The 26,879-nt window shown below is 40.5% G+C and overlaps 1 protein-coding gene and 1 long non-coding RNA gene across 2 annotated transcripts in view; one reads left to right on the top strand and one right to left on the bottom strand.

Annotated features, from left to right (window-relative positions):
* Positions 1–658: 658 nt before the first annotated feature.
* LOC147998751 (uncharacterized) lies at positions 659–5,582 on the bottom strand. The gene is made up of 2 exons (XR_015645959.1): positions 5,324–5,582; positions 659–922 (listed from the first exon to the last, which is right to left on the bottom strand). It is a non-coding gene; the product is annotated as an uncharacterized LOC147998751 (long non-coding RNA).
* Lin28b (lin-28 RNA binding posttranscriptional regulator B) overlaps positions 5,128–26,879 on the top strand; it is a 93,216-nt gene continuing 71,464 nt past the window's right edge. Inside the window, exons 1-3 of the mRNA XM_087598718.1 lie at positions 5,128–5,365; positions 14,784–14,832; positions 21,938–22,119. Coding sequence (XP_087454844.1) covers positions 14,796–14,832; positions 21,938–22,119 — 219 coding nt within the window. The 5' untranslated portion in view covers positions 5,128–5,365; positions 14,784–14,795. The remainder of the gene's footprint in view (positions 5,366–14,783; positions 14,833–21,937; positions 22,120–26,879) is intronic.

Here is a 26,879-nt window from a genome sequence, read left to right as displayed (position 1 = left end):
GGAACACCGTCTACATTGTCTCCATTTAGATATGGTCTTACTTGCCTGGGTGCTTCATATAGACTGATATGGCTGGCCAGAGCCTCACATCTGCTTGTTTCCCCAGGTTTTTGTCCCATACTAGGGAGGGAGAGGGAGACTGACACAAAATCAAGGCCATCCAGGGGTACATAGCGAGTTTAGGGCCAACCTGGGCTACAGAGTGAGGCCCTGTCTACAAAACAAACTGAAACAAGGTGACAAAACAGGAAACGAGTTTTTTTTGAAATATCGGATTTGAAGAATATGTCCTCAGAGAACATGGAAAACATGACCAGGGAAGATGGCTCAGTGGATCATGTGCTTGTTACACGTGTGTTGATGACAAGAATCAGGATCCCCCAAAGCCTACATTAAAAAGCCGAGTGGGCACACCAGACCGTTTGTAACCCCAGAGCCCTAGAAGCAGAGATGAGATCCCCGGAGCAAGCTGGATGACTGCAGTAGCTTGCCTCAGTGAGCACCAGGTTTATCAGGAGATGCTCCTGTCTGTGGTTGAAGAAGATGTTCAACCTCAACTGCAGGGCTCCACACTCGTGAACACACACGTGTGTATACAGCTGCATAAATACACTTGTGGACACGAATATATGCAAGCACACATACCACATACACATACTGTGGTTGCATAAATATTAATTTTCCCTACAGGCTCAGATGTTTGAAGACTTGGTCCCCGGTTGGCGGCTCTCGGTAGCTTCAGGAGGTGTGTCCTCGAGGGAGGCGTCACTCCCAGTTTACTCCCTGCTAGTGCTTCCTGATTTAGATGTGAGCGCTCAGTTTGCTGCTCCAGCAGACGTGACTGCTTGCTTCCTGCTGCAGTGGACTCTCATCCCTCTAGACGGCAAGCCCAAGTAAGCCTCTGGTCACTGTGTTTTTATCACTGCAATAGCAAAGCAACCAGCAAACATATGCAAACTGTTTTCCATAGGTGCAGCATTAATTATTGATTGTACTTTGTTATTTTTACAAAAATTGGATTGTTTAAAAAGTAATCAAAATACATAACAAATATACATAGCTCCTAGTGCTCTCTATGCTGACTTCCTCTCTCATCCCCAACACACAGCCTTCAGTTTCTTATGTGTCCTTCGGAATGTTTTTATATACAAATGTAAACATAGCATATTCTCATTGTCCCTCCTCCTACAAAAGGAGCAGGATTGTGTTTGGCATTCGGCTTCTTATACTTAAATATTCTCTAGTTCTTTTGACAAGGACACAGCAAGTTTTATGTCCACTGAGCCAATGTACAGTTGCTTTAGGATTTTTGTAGTCCCAGAGGTAAACACACGTTTATAATAGTTTTTATGACTGTTTTCGTCATATATGTACCTATGAAAATATGTGCATATTTACTCATGAATATATATACTTAAATATTATATATTTTTCAAATGTATATATGAGAAAAATATACATGAGAAAATATATTCTACAAAAGCCTTACCGTTTGGGTCGCTTTTACATTTTAAATTTGAGAAAAGGGTAATTTACAGTATTGATGGTGACACGGATGAAAATAAGCTTCAGTGGTTTTAGCTCCTCCTTTACTATAATAAACAGGAAAAAAACCTGTACAAATATAATCAGTTCTTTGTAGAAAAGATGCTCACTTTTAAACTAAGAAGCAAAACCAGCCTGTTATAAGAATGATGCTATTAAGTTTAGAGCAGCGACTAAAGGAATGGCCATTCAGAGCCTGCCCCACATGTGGCCCATATATATACAGCCACCAAAACTAGATAAGATTGATGAAGCTAAAAAATGCATGCTGAAAGGGACCAGAAATAGATCTCGCCTGAGAGACACATCCAGAGCATGTCCAATACAAAGGTCAATGCTAGCAGCAAACCACTGAACTGAGAACAGGACCCCCTTTGGGGGAATTAGAGGAAGTATTGAGTTACAGGAGCTTGCAACCTCATAAGAACAACAACGCCAACCAATCAGAGCTTCCAGGGACTAAACCACTACTGAAAGACTATGCATGGACTGACCAAGGGCTCCAACTGCATAGGTAGCAAAGAATAGCCTTGTTGGGGCACCAGTAGAAGGGGAAGCACTTGGTCCTGCCAAGGTTGGACCCCAAGTGCAGGGGAATATGGGGGCAGTAAGGGGGATGAAAAGGGGAATACCCCTATGGGGGAGGGAATGGGGGAGAGAATGGGGGCTATGGACAGGAAACCGGGAAGGGGAATAACATTTGAAATGTAAGTAAAGAAATACATCTAATAAAATGTTTTTAAAAAATCTACTTGAAAAAAGAAATTTAGGAAACAGTTTCATTGACAGTACATGAAATAGAATAAAATATTTAAGAATATTTTCCCCAAGAAGGAAAAAAAAAAAAAAGAATGATGCTATTGTAAATTGTATTTTGTTGCATCAAAATATGTTGTAGTCTTAACCCTAGTAACTGTATGCTACATCGTTTGGTTATAGAACCAAAGTTGGGATCATTAAATTGGGACATAATCTAAGATGACAGCATCCATACTGAAGGAGAAATGCGGACAGCAGAGACCGACATGTACAGAGAAAAGACGATATGTGATGCGGTGACAGGGGAAAAGCTATTCGCAAGCCAAGCAACGTCTGCTGTAAGCTAGGAGAGATTGGGAAAGGTGTCTCCTCTACAGCCCTGTGGGGAACTGGCCTGGGCACATCTGTATCCTGACAGCTGGCTTGCACGACTGTGGGACAACAGATTCTTGTTGTCCTAGCACTCTCTCGACCAACAGAATACTATTCATAAAGCCTCATTGTACAACCGATTTACAGTTGCTTTTCAACATTACAGCAACACTTGTCATTTATTAGTAAAATGACATGGTATCTGGGATTTACTTTTCTATCTGCCAATCACAGAAAATAAAGGGCTGGAGAGATACAACATAACTCTGTTTCCTAGTTCTTAAAATGCCTGGCTGCTTTTTAAAAAATGTAATCCAAGTGAATTTGTCAATGTAAACATATCTACTTCTTTTGCACTCATATAAATATAAACTCTTATAGGTAGGCAATATAAAGGCCAAGAGGGACCCTGTCAATAATCTCTGGGAATAATTATCAGATGTCATTCTATGAGCGAAGCAAATTATCACTACGACTCTGATTCAAAATATTCATTTTTAGAAAGAATTCTCCAGAGTCCTGCCTTCTCACTTTTTAATCTGCTTTGGTCTTGTTGAAATATTCCTTAGATGATTTTTTTTTACTCAAGTCTATCATCTTTTCCTCATACCCAACATGACATAATACACTAAAATTTTAATTTCAGTTTTCACTTCTGTGGCAGCAGCACAATGCCACGCCTTGAGATAAAACACAAACAATCAAACAAACCCATCACTTGTTGGTTACTTAAAATATCAACTCTGGGTTACATTTTAATGTTTTTTGGTTTATGTCAGGCTCCTCTTCGGACTAAATGGCTATCACATACACATGTAACACACCTACATTATACCGAAAGTGTTGTACTTTAAAAGTTATTTCCAAACGAAGTTCATTCTACTGTATGTCATTTGTGGACACCACACATAAATAAAATTACTGTAATGGTGGTAGGTTAGCACGCCACATTTCATATGGAAATACAAAAATTAATAGCTTTGTTTTTCATTTTTAACAATCAATGTTTGCATCCCTTCCTCTATATTAAAAATCATAACGCAAAGTAGGTAGCATTATAGCAGAGCATCTACAATTAATTGGTACAATGACTTTAAGTATTGCAGCTAAAAGAATCGTTCAGGCAGGTGAGATGGCTCTGAGGGTGATGGTGCCTGTGGTCAACGTTTACCATCTGAGTTCAATTCCCTTCACCCACATGGTGTAAGGCGAGAACGGACCCCTGTGCGCGCATAAGCACACGCACGGACACTGTTTAAGGAAAAAAAACCCTCTGTTTCCCTCAGTAAGTTAAGTAAGAAATACCTCATGTGTTTGCCAGTGAAGAAGTTTCTTTTAACGTAAATCACCTCCCCCACTGACTCAAGGGAGTAGTGGACAGCCATCTTGGGTATGAGTTCAGGGAGCCAATTGGTTAGTTAATTCTTAGAGGGATCACGGTAGGCTTTCTGATTTATCTCACCCATTAAGCCAGAAATGCTGCAAATGGTTGAACTGAGTTCTGAATCCTAATCCAGACACTCAAAGACTATAGTCGTCTTTATATAGCAAGGGTTTGGTGACTCAAGTGAGAGAGTATCGTGCATCTAGTTAGACTTTGATGTCGTTTTCAAAGTTTTACAATTTTAGTTTGCTTTTTATACCCTGTAATTTTAGTTGTGAGCAAAACTGGATTTGTGAAATATTTAATCCCCTTTTTCTTAATTCCAAGCAATCGTCAATTCACAAGGCTAAAAATCTGTGTATGGTTTTTGCAGCCCTCTGACCATCATTGTGAGAGCGGAATGAGGACTTGTTGACAAGAGAGAACTACGAAACACCAGAAATAAAAACAGGAGCAACAGCAGTAATGTGGGACTACACACACAGCCTCTTTTTTGGCTGCCGACGTCACGGCTCGCTATGGGATAATTATTAAATCTAACCGAATTTGGGGTCGAATATACATTTTACTAGGCACAGCGGATGCCAGGTTCCTCGAAGTTCTGACGCGGTGGATGCAGCTCACCCGACTCAGATGCACTTTTCTCCTGACTGCCCCAAACTGCACAGTTAAGACATGCTCGCCGCCGCCCCTGCGCAGCCGACCCGAGGCGCCGGGCTACGGCCAACGCGCATCCTTATTTCCCGTGCACCAAGTGCCGGACTAAGCAGGCGAGCGCGCCATGGCTCGTGCTCCGTGGGACCCACGGGGCGCGCGACAGGACTTGGGAGAGAAAGGCCGCGGCCCCGGGAGCCTCCCGAAGAACTGCGGAGCCGTGCGCGCCCCAGGCCCTCGGGGACGCGCCTAAGCGGGAACCGGTTGGGGGCGAAGTGCGCGTGACCGCGGCCCCGGGCGCGCGCGGGGCGGGAGTCCCGGGGCGGCGGCGCGCGCACGCCCGGCCCCCAGGAATGAATGGAAGGTTCAATCTCGCGCGCTCGGCGCGGGCAGCCAATGACGCGGCTCGGAGCGGCGGCGGGCAGGTGTGGTGTGCGCGAGCCTCCGCCTGACGCAGGGCTCGGGTCGAGCCGCTTGGGCCCCCCACGCCGCCCGGGTACCCCCTGGCACTCCGCGTGCACGGCCCTCCGGCTCGCGATGTGCCGGCCCTCGCGGCCCGGCTCCGTCAGGAAGTGACAGGCTCGCGGGCGCCGCCGCCCTCTCTCTCACCGCCGCCGGCGCTCGGGGCCGCAGGACCATGAGGCCGCGGAGGTAAGCAGCCGGCCGCGCGGGCGCGGGCCGGGGTGCGCGCGGGTGCGGGTGTCGCACGTGAGCAACGTCGAGTAGAGCAGGGCGCTGAGGAGCCGGCGTGGGGAAGGAGGGAGGGAGGGAGGGAAAGAGGGAAGAGGGCGGACGGGCGGCGCGGCGGGCGTGACAGGTCCTGCGGCAAGTTGCCGTGCGGGACGGAGCGCCGCAGCGCTTCCCGGTCCTCCCGCTCTCTCGCCCCACGCGCGGGCCGCGCTTGTACTTCCGGGTTCACACCTTGGGGTTCCCCATCCCCGCCCCCGCTCGGCGCGCGGGTGGGCGCGGTGCGGTCAGCGCGGCCGCCCGGGCTCGCGGTGCGCGGCTCGGTCGGGCTCGGAGTGGGCGGCGCGGGCGGCGGGCGGCGGGCGGCGGGCGGGGGCGGGGGGCGGTCTGAGAGGCTCGTCCTGCCGTGCGAGCGCCCAGGCTGCGGGCTCCCGCCAGGGGGCGAGCGCACCTGCCCTCCGCGCTCGCCGTACACCGGGCCGCTTTGTACCCGCGGGCGTCGGGGAGCCTTCCCAGAACTCGGGCTGTCTGGGTGGCATCAGTTTGTGAATCGGAATTCAGGATGTGAAGAGATACCGGGGGAAAACAGATGTCGGTGGTGTTGGAAAAGATAAAACCCGGGGAAGAAATGCAGCGGCGTTAACTGCGAGGATTGGATGCGGGTTCTTGATGAGGATTTGTGCTCCGAAAACTTTTTTTTTTTTAAATTGAACGTTGATTAAATATTAAGAGTTTCCGAGCAACCTCTTGTAATATGTATTTAGTTCCCTTATTGGCAAATACCTTAAATGTAAGTAATAGTAAGTCCGCCATTTTGGATTGTTTCACGTAACAGGATGAAATCTTTACGTGCCAGTGTTTCCTTGAGGTCCTTTCTATGGATTTGTTTTTATATTCAGTTTTTAAGGCTGTCGTGTACCATTACTGTTCACAGACATAATTTCTCCCGTAAAGATTTTTATGCTTAGAATTGTAAAGGCAAGAGAAGATACAACGCATTCTTCTATTATTGTAGGGGTTTACTTTTTGTCAGAAATATTGTAGTAGTGAGGTGACATTGACTTCTATCTAGTATTACAATGGTTTAAAACATTTCACAGTGTTGCTGGAAAACTTAAAATAATTTTTTCTCACTTGTCAGGAAATTATGGGTTTTTTTTGTGTTTAACATTTAGCTAAACACTAATGAAAACTGGCCTTTTAAAACAAATTCTAAAGTCTTAACAGTAAATTATAAAATGTCACGATCTTATCAGATCTTCAAAGGAAACCTTTAGCAATTAAAATCGAGTCCTTGGAAATGTGTCAACTTTGTGATTTTAATAAATGTAAATTTGTGAGATGACATCTTCCTCCTGAGTGTTTGAGAAGATTTGACAGAATTAGTCTGTAAGTTAATTCATTTCAAAAGAATGTAACAATTCTTCATTTAAATTAGCACTATGTTCATCTTGAAAATTCTGAGAGAAACGTTTATTTTTATTAAATATTAATATCTACTTCTCTTTATGTGTATGAACTACTGAAGTCTAATGTGCATGGTTTCTTAAAGACCTTGAGGAGTTAAACTGCCCCAGGCTTTTAACAGGAGAAGGAAGATTCCCATGAGTGAGGGATTTTAGACTTCCCTAGTTTAGGGATCAGTAGGATCAGCTGATTGGTTTCTTGATAATAAAATATCTTAACTGTCTAAGGAATTTAATATATTTAGTGCAGATTGCTAAGATGAATGGACCGTTTATGTATACTTTGCAATAGGTTTGGGACTAGTGATCTGGTGATTATATTACCTCTTACCCTTTTCAAATAATAAGGGTGTAGTTTTGTATATGTTCTGTGACCAAATTTTTTAGAAAAAGAATAAAAAAATGGGTTGTGAAATTAGATCTAAGGTAAATACAAAATATACTGGGGGGGGGGGGTCTCTGTAGATAAAGCACACTGGGATTTGAAACACTCAGGCTTAGCTTTCAGGATGACGTATTTTAAAGGGTGTTGCATGAGTAACCTCCCAAACCCACCAAAGTTTGAGTGAAGCAGTGCATAGAAGGTTTTGGGTTTGTATTGGCTCTAATGAAAGAAGAGCTAGGTGGGTCTTATCTGTTTGAAACCTTAATATTGGTTGGTATCTGGTCTTGTCACTTTTTGATCCCATAACAGATTAGTATAATATTTTACGATTCACTGATGGAAGAGAAAGCACTCCTAAATAAAAGGTAGATACAGGGCATTCTATAGGTGCAGGGACTGGTATCTTTAAAATAGTTGAAGTAACGCCACATTTTCCCAAGCTCCGATCAGGAGACGATCTATATACATCTCAGTTCATAGTTAAGATAAAAAAATTATGGATACGAAGGTGAGTCAGCTTGGAAGTAATTAAAGCTCCTTATCACGAAAGGAACATTAAAGCATTCCAGTAGGTAAAGGGTTATTTGGTCTATTTCAGAATTTTCTCTTGTTTTTAAAATTGCCAAACGGTTGAAGAGGTTGAATTTAAACACTTTAGAGACAGTACATGCTTCTCTTGCCCTCTAAAGGTAATGTAATTTCTTCATAAACAACCACTGTCTTTGATGAATTACAAGGTAAGCAAGAATTTCTTGCTTGCCAAGCAGAACAATGGGAATTCTTTATATCCAGATACATAAAACTGACTTGCTCATACATATCTAGAAATATGATTTATAGGATCATGTTGGTTTGAAAACTTACCATGCATATATGCTTAATGGTATTATGCTGAGCCTCTGACAGTACAGAGTCTATGAAGTCGCTGACCACAGTGCTGAACCAAGACAGCCATATTGGTCCCTAGTCAATCCACCTGAAAACTGTACACAGATACTGTGTGGAGGTTCAAGGGGTGCTTCATACATATTTTCATGTAATTGATTTTTACCCAGTTGTACTGTAAATCATTGAGAAGATATGCTAAAGAAAACTTGTCCGCAAAGTGTATTAACTTACTGTTCTGCATTGATTTTGAATAATAGTATAAAACCAATAGGATCAGTGCTAGGGATGTTCTCATTTTTTTGAAAGCTGTCACTTCCTGGTGACAGGATTTTAGAACTAGTTCAGTCAACCAATGAATTAACCCCGAAACTGAGATTTTTGGTTGATTGATGGTAATGCAAGACTGTATGTCAATTCTTATCTGCGCGTTTTGATTGAGGTTGATATTTTGACATCACTAAAATCAGTATCAAAAATGTGTGGTTATCAAATGCCAAGTTAAAAGCGACATGTGAAATAAAGTCTATTTGGAAATAACAACATGAACACTTTCCAAAAGAGTATAAGTTTCGAGATCGTCCTGATCTCTCACTTTTGGGGGGATTTATGCTGTTCGAAGCAAGACAGACATCGGGGTTTAAATGCTCACAGCGATTGATACTCTGAGTTGTACCTGGTGAGACAGGAGCATGGATGGGAAACTGTCAAGATTACCTGAAGAGGACTGCGTAATGAACACATTCACCACTGCAGCAAGAAAAGTGCTATTTTAAGCATAGAGCTTTGACATTATTTTCTAAAAATAGAATGGATGGATATGGAAGATCATCCAATTAAGGGTCAAAGGTGACAGACCAGGACAAAGGACATGTGGTTCATTTTCAAGCATTCGGCTCTAGGTCTTTTTTTTTTCTTTTCTTTTCTTTCCATGTTTGAACAAAAGCTCAATTATATAGACCTGGTGTTGAATGACTAGTTGCAGTGATGGAAGGGCATGTTTCAAATTGTTCAGATATTTCCAATCAGTGTTGCTTTTGCATATGTACAAATGTCAGAGCTATGGTACCACTCTTTTTGTTTTTCAGATAATCTCTCCATGCAGCAGTGGTCAAATTTTTCAAGAACAATTTCAATTACAGTTATTCTGAACTACATATGAGGGTTAAGAATGTTTTGGCAGACTAAAAATTTTAGAAATCTCAAGGAAAAAAATAATCCTGGTTTCACCTCTGTTAATTAAAATGCTATTGATTTTTATATGTCTTTTTATATAATATGTCATTATTACATTAGTTCATTGTCAGTGATATAACCACAGGCATGTTTTTAATTAAACTAGAAATGTTTTTCATAATCAAGCTACTTAGAAGATGCTAAAAGTTCTAGTATTTAATCTGCCTCTGGCAATATAAAAGCGTAAGCATTAATAATGTATTAAAACTAAAAATATGTCAAATAAAATGTTGTTAATATTGCAATTACATAAAGTTGTTCATTTTTACTTGGACTCACTTTGTTTACTCCATAAGAAGCTATTTTAAAGTCAATCTGGGCCTTCAAAATCCTGTGATCCGTTGTACAAAGATAGAAAGTTTGTCACTGTTTTAATTTCTCTTAGATCTCAAACAAATTTTGCTATCTTTTCTTCTTTTAATGCGGTTTTTGAGTTGTTATATAAAACTATTATTTCATGTCTTAGAAAGTACATGCATTTGCATTAGAAAAGCCATCCTGCTCTGTCCCATTTGTGTCCTGATGCAACTGTATTGTTTACGTCTCAGTTACAGTTGTTTAGCCTCTAGCATTTGTAACTTGGTCTTTACCTTCACATAGGCTCGACAGTGCGCTGGCTGACGGAAGTTTTTAACTTCTAGATCAAATGATTTATTTATAGCATTTGAAGAGGTGGCAGTCATGAAGCCAGAAAAGTTTCAGGTTTCGAAATAACTGAAAAGTTAAGTTCATCTTTCTGACTCAGCAGTATTGTAAATATTGCTCTCATAAGTTAACTTGGATACTTTGCACATATGGAAGATAATGTAACTGATTTTTTTCCCCAAAGGTAACAAAATTCTCTACTCAGCTTAATTTTTAAATGTTTCATAATGTTTTCTTGTCCTAAAATTTCATTCACCTAAGATTTTTTTAAGCTGTGAAACTGCATATCTTTGTGCTTCATTTTTAGAGTGTTGTCGTCTTTACCCTCGTATGATTGAAGTATAGCATAAACGATGTGTTCAGTTACCACTAGCGTTCGAGGAGGGTATTTAGTTGAGTTACAAGGTAATTTATTCTGAGTTAGGTAGGACTTGAATTTAGTCTGTTAACTTAAATTTGTGAGAAATTATTAAAGTATGATTTTTAACCACTGTTAAACATTTTTAAGAGTATCGCCTAAGTCGAGAGGAGTACATTTTGAACAAATTCTTCAATTTTACACCTAATATTTTTTATGTGTATGTTGTATTTTAAGTTATTGTCAGTAAGTATTGTGCTTTAGACTTTCCTGTGGTGTTACATGCTTGCTATATGATTTCTACCAGTCTTGTTTAAAAATGTTTTCTGAGCTGTTTTAAGAAAAATCATTGTTGGGGCTGGGGATTTAGCTCAGTGGTAGAGCGCTTACCTAGGAAGCGCAAGGCCCTGGGTTCGGTCCCCAGCTCCGAAAAAAAGAACCAAAAAAAAGAAAAAGAAAAAGAAAAATCATTGTTACCTTTTTTCCTTTGTAGAAATCTGTTCGATACAGTAAAGTAGACTAATTTTTGCTGTCATCTGTAGGTTGAATATTTACTGTTAATATCTCTATCAGTTTAGTCAACACCAATAATTAAACATATCTAATATCTCTTAAAAAATTGAGGAATTGTGGAATAACCCTTCTATGGTAAATATTACTCTTGATTGCTAAGTCACTTGTTGCTGACATAAAGCTAGCTTCCCTTCAGATTGGGAATAAAAGTTAACAAGAAACAAGATCCACACTTTTCCTGTGCAGTTAGTTAGTATAGTGGATTTTAACATATAACAATATTTTATGTATTTTAATGAGAAACAAAGTTTAGGAATGTTTGTAATACAGAATGATTGTAAGTAAGGCAGTTTTAAAGCAGAATTGATGTATGTGTTTATATGTGTATGTGTCTATGTTTGTCTGTGCCTGCCTGTAGTGCTGTGTATTGAACTCATGCATGCTAGGCAAAGTCTTTCATCTAAGCTATATTCTTAGCCCCTTGTGTATTTAAAACAAATTAAGGTTGAAATTATATATGAATTTTATAGGTTCAATACTCAACTCACTTTCTTATGAACATTTTTTTCTTTTTGGTGAAGTCTTTTTTTTTTTTTTCTGTCATAAAAGCCACCCTAGACACTGCTCTAGGAATCATTTTTTTCAATCTACATCTCAAGACCAAGTAGTGGTGGTACATGCCTTTAACCTTAGCACTTGGGAGACACTTCTGAGCTTGAGGCCACCCTGGTCTTTAGGAAAAGTTCCAGGACAGCTAGAAACCCTGTCTCAAATGAACAAACAAACAAACACCAACCAATCAAAAACATCGAAAACAAATTAAACACTAAAGACCACAGGATGAGTCGCAATGAGCTAAGTATCTTAGTCTCGGCTGCCACAGAGCCCAGGGTTGTCAGGAGAAAGAGCATCTCTTCTTGAGGCTACTCCAGGAAGTTACAGACCAGCACTCTGTGGTAGAGCATCAAACTCAGAAGTACAGAGAAGAGCTTAAAGTGGAGGTCTAAATGATGAGCAGGAGTAGTCTAGTGACATGGCAGAGAAATGGGTTTTAAGACTTTAGTTCAACTTTAATAAAAGTTAAAGTGCTGTTAAACCCCTTAAGTATTTAGAAAATACTTCCTAACGTATTTTAGAAAAGTCAGATATTAAATAAAAACACCCATATGTGAAATATGAGTGACTATATTTTGTACTACTTTTGTACTATGCATTTAAGTAAAATTTGAAAATGTAAAAAGTTTGAACATTTAATTTTTAATTAATTGCGTGCAACTTTTACCTATCAAATCCCAACTGTAGTCATCAGCAAATAGTATATGGATTGATTGTAATTCATTTTAAAACTTCATTCTGTTTACCAACTCTTAATCTGGAAAGAATCTTATGATGCATTTGTAATTCCAGCAGACTGAGTCAAGAAGTTAGCAAGTTCCTTCAAAAACGAAAGGAAAGAATAGTCCAAGTCATACTTACCTTCTGTGAGCATGTAGCTTTGAGGTAGTGCCTTGTGCAAAGTTCTAGTCTAGTACAGCAAAACAAACAAGACCCAAGCATTTGTCAAATATATAAATTTTGTGTAATCTCATTTCCTGTTGAAAGAATACTAATATATGAACTTTATAATCCAAAATTTCTTATACATAATGAGAAATTCAAGTATTATTCAAGTCGCTTGGCTTCTTTTTTCCTTTTTGGTTACTTTGGACTCTGGTTCCTCTCTTCATAATTAAGAATTTTATTTGTTTGTTTTTGAGACTGAGTCTTCTTATGTAGCTTTGACTGGCCTGGAGCTGGCTGTGTAGACCAGTCCAGTCTTGAACTTACAGAGACTTGAGCTCTCTCTCTGTGTCTCTGTCTCTGTCTCTCTGGTAGAGTTTAGGATGCCTGGAAGTTTACAACTCCACCTCCAGGGGAGCCTGACTCCCTCTTTCGCCACTGCAAGATACCATGTGCAGGAGTGCACACCTACATGTAGACAAATAGAAAATAAAATAAATGGAGTCTTGTTCAAGGCTACCCTTGAAATCAAGGTTCGTGTCTGTGCATGAGAGCACACGCACTATCCTATCCCCACCACCACCACCTGAGTGCTGGGGTTAAGACAGAACATTATATCTAGTTATCATTGTAAGCCAAGGCTCTACTGAGATAGTAATTTATAACACACACACATAAATCAGTTGAGAAAGAAGACCTGTGTTACACTTTATGTAAAAGAGCTAATTTGAATAATATTCACTGAGTTTGTTAAAGTTACGACCTGTTGTTATCTTGTTTGCTTTTGTTACAAACAGAACAGCTCGTCTTTAAAGTGCAGAAGTTCCTATACCTTGGTTATGGTCTTTTATTGTGTAAAAAAAAAGTGGAGGGGTTGGGGATTTAGCTCAGTGGTAGAGCGCTTGCCTAGGAAGCGCAAGGCCCTGGGTTCGGTCCCCAGCTCCGGAAAAAAAAAAAAAAGAACCAAAAAAAAAAAAAAAAAAAAGTGGAGTCAATATAGTACAGTAGAACTGAGTACCTGGGAAAGTCTCCATTTCCTTTCCAGAGGACATTAGGTTGCAACTCAAGCATTTGCACCTAATTGGGTTTTTTTATTTTCTCTTTCTTTTGTTCATTTGTGTTCCCCCACATTTTGTGTGTGTGTGTGTGTGTGTGTGTGTGTGTGAATTTATATAGGAGATACAGAGTTTAAAACTTAGGTAAGGAAAGACAAACATTTTTTTTTCAATACAGGGTTTTTCTGTGTAGCCCTGGCTGTCTTGGAACTTGTTCTGTAGACCAGGATGACCTCAAATTCAGATCTGCCTGCCTCTGCTTTCCAAGTACTGGGATTAAAAGTGTGTGCCACCACATCTGATAAAATATTTAGCTTTTTAAGATAAAAAGTTTTTCTTTTAAAATTTGAATAGGAATTTGATGTCTTTAAATATCCCTAATTTTTAATTAATTAAATATATTACTATTCGAGTAATTTTATCTTTAAAAAGTATTTGAAGTTGCGTATTTGTGGCACCCAGTACTCCAGAGGCAGGCAGATTTCTGAGTGCAAGCTCAGCCTGTTGTACATAGTGAGTTTTAGGCCAGCCAGTGCTGCGTAGTGAGCCCTTTCTGTCCTCACCCAAAAGTATTTGAAGATAGGCACAGTGAATTACACCTGTAGTCCCAAGATTTGCCTGTAATTCTATGACTTGAGAGACCGAGGCAAAAAGATTGCTCTCTGTTTGAGACTAGCCTGGGCTATATAGTTGAGACTCTGTCTCAAAAAATTAGAAAAAACAGAGTGTTTGACTGTAACAGATGTATTAGTCAGTGGTATAGGGTTTTAGTTAGTTTCTCAGGAACATGATTAATTTCTTCTAAAATATATCTGGCTAGATAGTCAATTTTATCAAGAAGCATGGTGTTGTAGGTTAGCTAGATTTTTAAGTGAAAAAAATTGAGATCCTTGAATAAAGTATAATATTCAAGATTAAAAATTTAGCCAGGTGTGGCTCATACCTTTACTACCAAGCATGTGGTCTCTGTGAGTTAGAAGCCACCCTGCTGTACAAGGACAGGTTCAGAATGGTCAGGGCTATTTATTACACAGAGAAACCTTGTCTGCAAAGGACTAATACAAACAAAATACTTAAAGCAGCATCATAAAATTGGTGATTATTACATCCGAGTGCTCGTGTCTTATTGTTTTAAGCTAATGTCTCTTGATAGAAGTAACAGATAAGTTTATGGCATATGGTTATCAGCTCACGGAGGTGACTTTTTAAAGACCAGCTTGCAGGTGACTTCACATTGTTTACATATGGACGTGTGTTGTTTCTAGTGCGCCGTTCAGTTGCAGAAGCAGACTTTACAGAGGAGGCTGCCGTAGCACTGACCTGAACTCTCTGATTTTAGGTTCTTCAGAAGATGATGAGGTCACTCAACCAGGGTTCATCAGCCCCAGGTTAGTCTGTTTTTTAAATCAAATGTTTTACTCGACCATATGAGAGGACTTGACTGTCCCCAAGGATTTGTCCATTTGATTTTTCCACATGGGCAAGATTGGCACTGCGTCCTAGTATACTGCATCCAGAAATATCCCATCTTTAAAACCGGTATTCCCACCACAGTTGTGTGGGTGGCATGTTCTGCTTATCCCAACCTTCTGACCCGTAGTGCTTGGTTCTGTGATTTTCCTTTATAACTTTTCCAAGACAGATAGCATACTTAGACACTTACTAAGACTATCCGCTCCTCATTCATCTCTGTGATTCCCAGTAGGCACTAACAAATGTCTGTTGAGTTAAAGTACAGATAAAACAGTGTTTTCAAGTAATTCACTGTATGTGAGTGGGCTTTGGAGAAGTTTCACCTCACTAGTTCAGGCTTGTTATTTATATTGCCTTCTGTAGTGACTGAGATCTGCTCATTATCCTAATGTGGAACGGAGCTGTTTGACGTTAAACCTAGACTTTAGACATGGAATTTTATTATTTATATTATTGATTTTTTTCAGTAGTACTTCTACTGATAATATTATGTTTCTCTGGCATTTGCCCTAATGAGTTAAAAACCTGTCTGAGGTTAGTTGGTTTGTTTTCGTGTGGCCCTGCCTGGCCTGTAAACCAAGCTGACCTGGGACTCACAGAAGTGTGCCTGGCTGTGCTCTGAGTTCTGGGGTTGAGTGTGAGCCTCCACAGTTGGCGCTGGCTGGGTCCTAGACTTGTAGACCTTTGAAAGCACTCCACAGGAGCTGCGAGCCACAGACATAATGATTTATGATGAAATGGCATCTTAATATTAAATTTGCTAATAAGGATTTTATAACCAGAGTAAGGGTCAGATATTTTAATGGAGAAGTCATAGTCAATGCTCCCTTTTGGCAAGCACTATTTTTGTGGAGTCAAACTTAACATGTTGATGATGCTCTAGTTTCACTGTTGCTACAAGTATTTACCTATCACTTTCTTTCTTCTTACTGTTGACTGTGGAGCTTTTCTGCAAGTAAATTTGGCATTTTTTTAGGCATTTTTTTGGTTTAGAAAAGATGTTAACACCAATGTGTTAAATGGCTGCAATAAAGTTGCTTTTCTGTTTCTCCTTGATGAAAGGGAAGTTGGAGAAGAGAGGTACCATTTTTACCAAAGGAGGTTGTTCCTGCAGGCTGAGCTTTAAACAGAAAAGCTCTATCAGTGGAACCCTTGTTGGGGACACTGAAGCCCCAGCCACTCAGTTGGGAACCAGAGCCTTCCAGCCAGGTTGGAGGTGGGGCTGGAGGCCTAGCCTAGCTTTGAGCTAGGTGATTTTTTCCAGAGTTTGCTTCCTTCTGTTTCTAAGCCTCTCAAGCTTCTACTCCCTACCTTTTCCCAGCTTCCTATCTCTGCTGTGGTCAGTAACCTCTTCAAAGTAAATATTGAAATAATCCTAAATAACAATAATCTTAAATAATCTTTCCATCTGATTATTTGTTTTTATGAGATGAACTTTTAAATAATTAATCTGTAAATGATTTTAGGGGAAGGAGAATAAATGTGTACATTGAGTTTTTCATTCTGTAGATTCAGACATTTCCACTTCTGTAAAATAATCCTTGAGTTATGAAGCATGCAAGTGCAAGTAACGAGTGGAAAATAGTGTCTGTTAGTTTTTCAAGTTTAAGTTCTTTTGTGCTAGTCTGAGTAGGTATATAAAGCTTATTTATTACTAGGTGATTGTTTACAAAGTTACCATTTTAACTAAAATAATTTATAAAAGCATTTGTTTAACATAGCTTAGAAAATATGTGAGAAAAGTAATACTCAATTTTTATTTCTTTTTATTGCAAGAGAAATGCTATTATAGTGGAATTTTGCTAGATTTTCAAAATAACATTTTATAAATAGTAACTTTAAAATAATGTATGCCTCATTTATGAATTCTGTTCTTCCAAGTTTTGTTTTACTGCTAAAGTACCTGACCAAAAGCCAGTTACAAATAGCTTGTTTTTGAAATGTAAAAGTAATTTAAATGAAAAACTTCAGATGTATGATAAGTTCCTCCGTTTCCACACTAGTCTCCAAACAGTAGAATTCAGAAGGCATCTAAAAAATGTTTTAAAGAGGTTTTTGACAACTGAATAACTAACTCTAAGAAGAAAAATTGCTTGAAGTCAGAGCATTTTTTTTGTCTCCCGTTTTTTGTTTTTTGTTTTGTTTTTTTTTTTTGTTTTGTTTTGCTTTTTTGTTTTTAAATTGAACGGGACCGGAATTTTGGTTTTGGAAACAAAAACAAAAACGCCTTCAATTTTTTGGTACCTTTGCTAACACACTCAGTCCCGGTCTCATTTCCTATGACTCCCTGTTTTAATCCACTTTCCTGAAACACAGGGAGTGGCTGGAATCGGATCAGTTCCCCCGAACGCCGGTCGAGCCGTGGCCCAAGATCGCGCAGGAACAGACGGGGTCCCCAAATCCACAGTCTCCGCTTTCTAGATCCTTCTGGGAAAGGCGCTGCTGATGTGTTGCGCTGCTGATGTGTTAGCTGTTTGCCAGGCTCCGGACTGCAGGCTCCGCAGCTTGCTAATTTTAAGCATGGCGGGTGGGCGCGGGGGCAGTCACTTTCTCTGGAGTCTCCTTGCTTAGATTTAGAACCTTCTGGAATCTCAGAGGTAAAGAGATCAAATTATAAAGGAGACATGCTTAGATTCAGTAAGAAAGGTCTAGATCCGGGCTAATGTTTTGTCCTAGTGGTGAAGATAGGGCTTCTTTTGTTTGTTTTGAAGAGCAAGATGACAAATGTTTAAAAGCCCCTTAGTAAGGACACAGCCTTCTGTGGAACGACCGAATTTCTAGAGGGAAGATTGTGGAATAAGGGGTAAAGGGTAAGTGGGTAGAAGACAGAAAGGTGAGGAATTTGCTGGACCGGAAAGAAAGGAAGGGGCAGGTATGCAAACCCCAGAATTCGACCCTGGAGGACTTGGGGCCCTGGAGCCTTGGGGACTGGTGCAGAAGCTGCACAGGGGAGTGCTAGCTGCCCAGAGAGAGCTGGAGCTGCTGACCTCTGCTTACTTGCTGAGTGAACAAGATAGGTCGGGTCTCAGCAGTGCCACAGCTCCTCATAGGCTTCACAAGAACCAAAACACCGTTTCTGCTTTAATAGAATTACACACAGCTTCCAACGGTGAGCAAGGTCGGAGGTTCTTGCAGAACGGTGTTGCGGAGCCATTCAGTTGAGAAAACGTGACCACCTTTTAAAACCTGGGAAGCCCAAGGCTCAGATCCAAAGGACTTGGAATAGATTGGAGCTCCAGTATTGAGTTGAGTCAGGGTAGGACTTGGGCTAATTTTAAAGACGTTTTGGAAGAGCTATGATCAATCAAGCTATGAAACATTTGGCTTTTGAAGGTTTAAAACATGCATTTTAGTCAAACGCGGGTCTTTCTGGCACTAAAACCAAGTAGGAAATGAGAAAAAAATTAAAACCAGAAGACTTCAGAAGGTGACAAATTGGAAAGCATTGTAGGAGACTCATAAGAGCCATTTTATGTGATAGAAGCACTCTGAGCCTTAAGAGCTTATGGTCAGTTTATAAAAAGGCTCAAAAGATTTGGGGAGGGGGCAGAAGCTATTTAAAAGACAGTACCATATTCTTGAGTTGATGAGATTGTGTCTCCAACTCTCCCCCTTTCCCACTTCCTTCCTGTTTCTTTCTAGCCTTCCTTTACCTCTATTTCCCTCTCTTCTCCCCCCATCCCTTCCCCGCCCCCAACCCCTAAGCTATGTAAATGCTTGTGCCTTAAATTCTTGGTCAATGAATTTTAGAGATTTTTCTCAGGGTTCCCAATTGGAAAAAGCCTTATGTATAACTTGAAAGGCTGATGTCCCTTTCAGGAAATGAATGAATTGATAACCTCTGACACCAGTGACCAGCCTGGTGAACCCTACCTTAATACTTTGAATACCGGAGGCCCCTAATCAGGTACAACTGTGAGTTCCATGACTGTACCATCCAGTGGGGTTCAGCAGTAGGTGTTCCTACTTTATACATACTGGAGTGTATCAGAAATGTGTTAGCTTTAAGAAGGCAAGGACTCAGAATCCATTTACTGTGTGTTTGATTCTCACTAGTAAACTTTTATAAATAAAACAATCTTGTAGATAAGAAGAAATTCACCATAAACCAAATTTAGAGGCCTGCCATTTTTTTGTGACTTTTGTATAACTATTCCCATAAACTATCCCAGTTTACATGGATACTTTTCCTTTTAGATTTTTAAAAGGTAATCTTTTTTGAGTTACAAAAAATAACATTTAGAATTTCTTATTGTTTATAATGTATGTAATGTAACAAGTGTGGTAGTAATCCTTCTCTACTGTTAAGATGTTTAGTGAATGCTTGGTTAGAAACAACTGCTTTAGAATGTGGGACTTGTTACACTTGGAAAACCCTTGGATTTTAAGGTTTTTTTCTCTCCACCAGCTGGCACATTGTTATCCTTCTCAAAATAAATAAAAGCTTGCCTCCTTCCTGAGAACAACAAAAGAAAGAAACAGATGAAAAATCTTTCCAAATTGATCAGTTTTGATTGACACCCTTTATCACAAACAGCTGAAAATTATTTATTTCTGTATGCCTCAATTATTTTCAGATCTGAGCTTATTATTTTTAGGTTTTTCGGCAGGAGAAGGAGTGCTAATAGGTGCACTGTGTGGACTTTTCATAATCCCAACATTTTAGTTTGTGTGAGGCACTGTGTGGGCTGGCTGGAGAGAGGGGGTGAGGGTGTGCGGGCATGGTGGGGGAGGGTCAGCTGGTAGCTTTGAAGAAGGGAAGTGGTATCTACAGTTTTTCTGTAAACTGCTTGCTTAAGAAAATGGGGGGATGGGGTAGTGAAAGACTGGTGGAAGCCTTATAATGTTTCAAAACAGGTCATTTATTTTAAAGAAACAAAGCACTTCTACTTAATATATAATGCTTTTTGAAATATTCGATGAGGTGGTTAGTACCGTTACAAACAGGACAAAAACAATTTGAAAAGCAAGAAGTATTTCGATGCAGAGGGCCAACAGGAAGGGACGGGAGGAGCCCATTGCGATATTACAGTTTCGTGTATTTGAGCGACCTGCCTGCTGGCAGTAGACTTCTAAGATGTCAGGGTCCAGTTAATGTTCCGCGGGTTTACCTTTCCCCTACGTGCCCTCTCTCCCGACCCCAGCAGCGGAGGCTTTTTTCTTCTATGGTCGCCTCTCCTGCATCCCTCTTCACCTCCTAGCTCTGCTCCCCTCCCCCCAGCGCTGAGTCTCCTGCTCTTGGGGAACAATCACCACTGATTGAGGTTCACTCTACGTTAGGCTGGAAAACTGGGCTGTAATTTAGGAAGTCATTAATCACATCTTCTCCCCCGGAAAGAGATGGCGGAGAAACCTGTGAAGCACAATTTCTTACTATACCTCTCAAAAACGCTCTGATATGAGCAACACTATTTGATAGGAAATTAGTAGCGATTTTTTCCAGTAGGATTTTATTTCAAAAAAAAAATCAGGTTGAAATTAGATGTGCTTTTGCCTTTCGGTTTATGTTACCAATATCTGAGGTTAATTGTTATATAATTAAATTAAATTTGGGCTTAGGAATTGCGTATTTTCCTCTACAAATTAAATATTACCGCCCCTGAGGTAGGTTTGGTGCTGTGGAATAGCAGCATCCCTGTGGGACGTATGTGGGGAATCATAACATCAGTTGCTTTATTTAAATGGCTCCCCCTATGAGATTAGAGACGCTTGTGTGCAGAGCAGGCGCGTGCACACACACTGTCTGTCGCCTTTCTAAACCAGCGATTCACTATGGCCCTTCGTTTAAACAGTACAAAACCAGCATTCGGGTTAATCAGAAAGCAGCGTCCCACACTGTCCGTAAGAGTTTTCCGTGCTCATTCATAAATTATTTTGATGTCAGCACAGATGAAGTGGCGATTGGTTATCTCTCCCTCTTGCCAGCCCCTTAAGGATCCGAGGTGAATTAGTAGCAAGAAAGCATGTAATTGACAGAGTCACGTGTGCTCAGGGGCCAGAAACCGGAGAGAGAAGAGGAAAAAAATCAAAAGAAGGAAAGCACATTAGACCATGCGAACTAAATTTGTGATCACACAAAATCAAGATGTTAGACTGATGCTGAAGATCACTCCGCTCCAAAGGGAAAGTTTTCATCTCTGGAGTTTGAAGCTGAGGGCCGGTGGGGCAACATGGCCGAAGGTTAATTTTCTTTTCTATTGTTTTACTGTGATTCCTCTCTTCTTTTCTCCCCTGCTTCTCCCCACCACGCAGTTTCTCACCTCTTCTCCCCTGTTCCCCTTTACCCTAATACTGGGCATTATCTCCCCACCCCCTTGGAGTGCCGGTCGGCAAAACCTATTGTTACAGATCTCCAAAATGTTTTGTACCGCCCACACTGATTCACAACTTGAAAAGCTTTCAGAGGGCTATTGTTTGAATTGTGTGTGTGTGTATGTGTGTGATTACTCGTAGTTTCAGTTAGTGAGTCCAAGAAAACTTTTATACACCTGCCCCCTCCCCCATTCTATCCTAACTTTAATTGAAAGTTAGGGGGAGGGGAATGCACATTGCAAATAACCCGGGATTCCCGTCTGCCGCATGTGCATTAACCAGTAGCCAGCCATCCTTAGGGTTTCTCTTTTTTCTTTCTGCTTGCCAGGAAAACCAGTCTCACTGAAAAAATTACTCTTTGTAAATTGGCCTAGGATTAGGTCAGCAGTCTGTGAGTGCAGTGTCACAGCCGTAACTGTAGAATGCTCCCGAGGAAGGGAGCCAGATGAGAAAGTATGCGGATGTACAGAAACGTGGAAGCTGGTGCCAGCGAGCGAGCGAGCGAGCGAGCGGTGCAGCAATGTGGCTTCCCCTCCCTGCCTTTGCTTTTAACCCTTTTGGTTTCTTCCCTTTTTTTGTTAAGAAGGAAAATGTTTGCCAGCCTTTTGTTTTCAATCTTCATTGCTTCCCTTCACAAGCAAACATTTGTGTTTAGATGAGCACGAGGTAGAAACCAGGCTAACTGACTTTTGTCCTCTTCCATGTCAGGCGGGGCAGGCAAAGGTGAAGAGCCGGAGAAACTGCCTGAGCTGGCGGAGGACGAGTCCCAGGTCCTGCGTGGAACTGGCCACTGTAAATGGTTCAACGTGCGCATGGGATTCGGCTTCATCTCCATGATAAGTCGGGAGGGAAACCCCTTGGATATTCCAGTCGATGTATTTGTACACCAAGTAAGCCAGACCTTTAATCCCTCGTTACCGTCCCCGTGTGTGGGAGCTGCTGTGTGGTTATGTTGATGGACGTAGACAAATGTGCTCGTAAGTGTATTGAAATAAGGAAATATTCGAGAAAATCGGGATTGTCCAGTGTTCAGATGTGTCCCTCCCAGCGTCTATTTTTCTAAATAGAAAGTGAGTCCGGTCCTTACTTCACTGACTGGTTACTTAATAAACCTTCCCTTCATTCGACAATGAAACTGCATTCTAGAAGCGCCCCTTACCATTGGCTGGCATTGCCTGTGCTTAGTGAATGAATGGGAAGTGCAGAAGGAAACACTGGGGATCCTGAGAGTTTCGCCCAGTCAAGCAGTTTGTTGTAAGAAGGCGGAGGCACCCTGCCTGTGTTTAGGATACTTCTGATGACCGTACCACCTGTACTCCTTTATCATCCTCTGTTCTTTAGTCGTTTGCAGGCTTTCATCAGAATAACTTGGTTTGATAGTAAAATGACATAGAATGTAGAATTAATGGAGAGTGGGTTTGAAGCAGGCTAAGTAACAGACCCTTAAGAACTATTTCTCTTAGGTCATTGGCTCAGGGACACTGTCTCTTTAAGAGACCAAAATTTAAAAAGAAAGAAAGAAAGAAAGAAAGAAAGAAAGAAAGAAAGAAAGAAAGAAAGAAAGAAAGAAAGAAAGAAAGAAAGAAAGAAATGCAGCCATAATCGCTGTTTAAAACCTGATAGTTGGTTACACTATCTAAAATATCTTAAAATCTAAAATTTCTTAAATACCAAACGGACAGTCATTGTTTTTCATTTTAAAAAAAAAAGTCCCCAGGAAACAATAAATACCTTTTCTCGTAAATCCTTTTCTAGTAACTAATTGCTTCAGGGTTCAGAAGAGTTTACAATCTTGCAAGTAAAGGAAATAAAAATTTTCTCATGAGTTGGTAGACACGAAGAGGCTCCTGAGGAAAGCGTTGTTTTGGTTTACTAAGTGAAATGCAACTGAGTGGGTTTTGTGTTGCATGTTGGCCTGGGTCCACGTCTGCAGCCCTGGAGTTTCTCTGCTGAACAGTTACCTCTCACTTGTTCTTGGTAATGTTTACACCCTGTTCCCTAAGGAAGGTAAGTGTAAATTACCTCTGCAGCCAGGGGACATGGGACGCTCTGTCTTCCTCTGCTGCGTTCTGTGCTCGCTCCCTGTCTGACTGCTGTGGTTGGCAGCTCACCGAGGAAGGTAGGCATCTGCGAGGTGAAACAGTGTAGAGTGAACAGGTACGCAGGGAAAGCCTGCTAAGTTATTATTGCTTTTTCTCTTTTAAAATTTCTTAGATTGAATGACTAAGAGAAATCTATTTGCCCCGGCTCTTGCTTCCCCCTTGAACCTTTTTAGGTTGTTAAATTGTTCTTTACGATGTCATAAATTTGTTTTATAGATGATAAATGAAAAAATAGAACTTTTCTTTGTTTGATAGCACCTTGTTATAATTTTGTTGTATTTGGGTTTTAAAAATATATTTTAGAAAGATAGAAATATATTGAAATACTAGCTATTTCACTAACCAGTGTTAGTATTTAGGCTTCTGAAGCACCCACTTTAAACTGTTTAATAGAGGAAGTCCCATGTACACTGAATTAAAGCTATATTGCTGGTAAATGTCATAACCATTGCGATTTCTATAGTATCCACATCATTTGCTAATATTTCCCTTATATCTCTGCACATGGACAAGGACGGTGATAAAATGAAGGCTCTTTGCTTTTAAATTTGAGATTGACAAATAAATTATGCATTATGTGAATTATTACACTGAAGGGAGAAGAGTTCCTGATGATTTTAGTCCAAGTAAAAGTTAGGCGGTTGTGAGCGAGGTACTTAGGGGACTGGGAACATTTCTGTAAATCAGCTGTGGTTAACCTAGCTATTATTTATATCTTAAATTTCCTTCATCATAATTTTATAGTGGTCTGTATAAGTCATAGTTAGGAACTTGGATGTCCAGCTGGATGAGCCTTTGTGAGGTACATACTGTCAGGCTGGCTCTTTGCGGATCACTGGTGATGCGTGTGGTTGCGTGCACTGAGTAGCTCTTGACCAGAGGACCGCTCTGTGGAGTGGTTCTAGCTTCACCTCGTAGGTGTTGAACTTGGGTTCCTCGGCTTCAGGGACCAGTGCTCCCCCCCCATTACACCACCCTGATGGTTCTGTTTGTATCCTGAAGTACATGTGCCGTAGTATCCCAAGCATTTGGGTTTTCATTTGTTCGGTTTGCTCGGGTTCCGAGGGGTTTTCCGTGTAGAACTAGCTGTCCTGGAAGTCACAGAGACCTGTGTGCCTCTACCTCCCCAGTGTTGGGCTTAAAGCCGTGTGCTTCCACTATCACCCGCTCTGAGCACGTGGGTTTCCCTAAGAATTATTTATTTATGAATTCAAGTACGCTGTAGCTGCCTTCAGACACACCAGAAGAGGGCATCAGATCCCATTACAGATGGCTGTGAGCCACCATGTGGTTGCTGGGAATTGAACTCAGGACCTCTGGAAGAGCAGCCAGTGCTTTTAACCGCTGAGCCATCTCTCTAGCCCTCCGAGCACATTGTAATGTTATGTATTTGAGAAATCAAAATTAATGATTTAAAACAAATTTATTTTTATTTTACATGCATTGATGCCTTTTGCCTGGACGTATGTCTGTGTGAAGATGTCATATCTTGGAGGTGTAGACAGTTGTGAGCCGATGTGTGGGGGCTGGGAATCCATGTTCTCTGGAAGAGCATTCAGTGCTCCTAACTGCTGAGCCATCTCTGCAGCCCCCAAATATATTATTTTCAAGGTGTTTAATATTTAAAATTTATACCAAGGGACCCACACATTTTTTTCTTTCTTATGGGTATTTCCTACAAAGAACTGCATATTATCTTTATTTCATAGCAATTGAAGTTTTGATAGGCAGTTCTTTGCAGTAAACTTTATATATAGCTCTGCATACTGGTTGTATGAGTGCATTTAGAATTTGTTGGCATTAATGTAAAGTTTGTTATAGTTCTTGTGACATCTAAATCCTCAAGTTGGACATGTGCTTCTCCTGTGTTTAGATAACATAGGTAAAAGGGATGAGATTCAATTGTTGGAAATACTGACGATTGGTGGCTTAGAATGAGCCCTTATGCGATTTCTACTGTTAATGTGATTTAAGTGATCATGTTTTTATGGTCAGAAGATCAACATGTATTCTAACATGTTCATAATGACTCAATGATGTTCAGTAATACACATTTTATAAAGAACTATTACATTTATGAATTTTGTCCTATTTCATTTCTTTTTTAAAATATTTATTTATTTTATGTATTTGAGTACATGGTAGCTGTCTTCAGGCACACCAGAAGAGGGCATCAGATCTCATTACAGATGGTTGTGAGCCACCATGTGGTTGCTGGGAATTAAACTCAGGACCTCTGGAAGAGCAGCCAGTACTCTTAACCGCTGAGCCATCTCTCCAGCCTAGTCATATTTATTTCATTTTTTTTTTTTTAGCTTATGCATGCTAGGCAAGCATTTTGTTACTGAACTCTGTATGACTGCATCTCGTAGAAATTGCTCAAAAATCCAATGAGATGCACAAAGATTTGTCCCAATTTAAGTGCAAGTATTTCTCGTCAAGGGTCTGGCCAAAAAATTTCATATAGAATACAATTATTTTGTAAGTGTTAATAACTAATTTTCCTATCAGCTTCTTTTTTTTTTTTTTCTTTTCTTTTTTTTCGGAGATGGGGACCGAACCCAGGCCTTGTGCTTGCTAGGCAAGCGCTCTACCACTGAGCTAAATCCCCAACCCCTATCAGCTTCTTTATATTAGTAACTTAGAACAGTTGCAGCTACAGTCGGATTGTAGGTAGAAACATGTGTTTAGTTGAGGGTCAATGGCTTTCTTTTTAATAAGAATTAAATACAATGGACTATTTTTAGAAAAATTGCATGCTATTTAAATAATTTGATATTGGATATGTACATTTTTGCATAGGTTTTGATACTGATTTCCTGAGACTATCTCACTTAAGAAAACAAGATTTTGGGGCTGGAGAGATGGCTCAGTGGTTAAGAGCACTGACTGCTCTTCCAGAGGTCCTGAGTTCAAATCCCAGCAACCACATGGTGGCTCACAACCATCTGTAATGGATTCAATTCTCTCTTCTGGTGCGTCTGAAGACAGTGACAGTGTACTCGCATAAAATAAATAAATCTTTAAAAAAAAAAAAGAAAAGAAAACAAGATATTGGATATAATAGCTCTTGCTGACCTCTTTGCTTCCCTTTGTGTCTTTGTATGTTTGAGGTTCTTGGCCATTGAATATGATGTAGAACATTTTAGTATGAACTTTTTGTTTGTTTGTTAACTGGGGGCATAGCTGGGGGGTTGTTTGCTTGCTGGTTTGTTTGTTTGTTCAGAGAACCTGGGTTCTGTTACCAGCACCTATATCTGGCAGCTCAAAAATTGCCTGTGATTCTAGTCCCAAAAGGATCTGATACTTTGCAGACATGTACAAAATAAAACAAACCAACCAGCCAACCAAACAAACAAAACTCCGGGCTAGAGAGATGGCTCAGCAGTAAAGAGCACTGACTGCGCCAGAGGTCCTGAGGTCTTTGCAGTTACTGGTATTTTCCTTTATAGACTTTGTATTTTTGTTTTGACAAATAATACAAATGTCTGAATTATAAAGTTTTTATATATTCCATGTTTCTTCTTATTGCTTATCTTAGAAACCAT

The sequence above is a fragment of the Rattus norvegicus genome, chromosome 20 (assembly GCF_021556685.1).
Source record: "Rattus norvegicus strain SHRSP/BbbUtx chromosome 20, alternate assembly SHRSP_T2T, whole genome shotgun sequence".
Lineage (NCBI taxonomy): Eukaryota > Metazoa > Chordata > Mammalia > Rodentia > Muridae > Rattus > Rattus norvegicus.
Note: the sequence above shows the minus strand (reverse complement) of the source record. Positions and strands in the feature narration are given on the sequence as shown.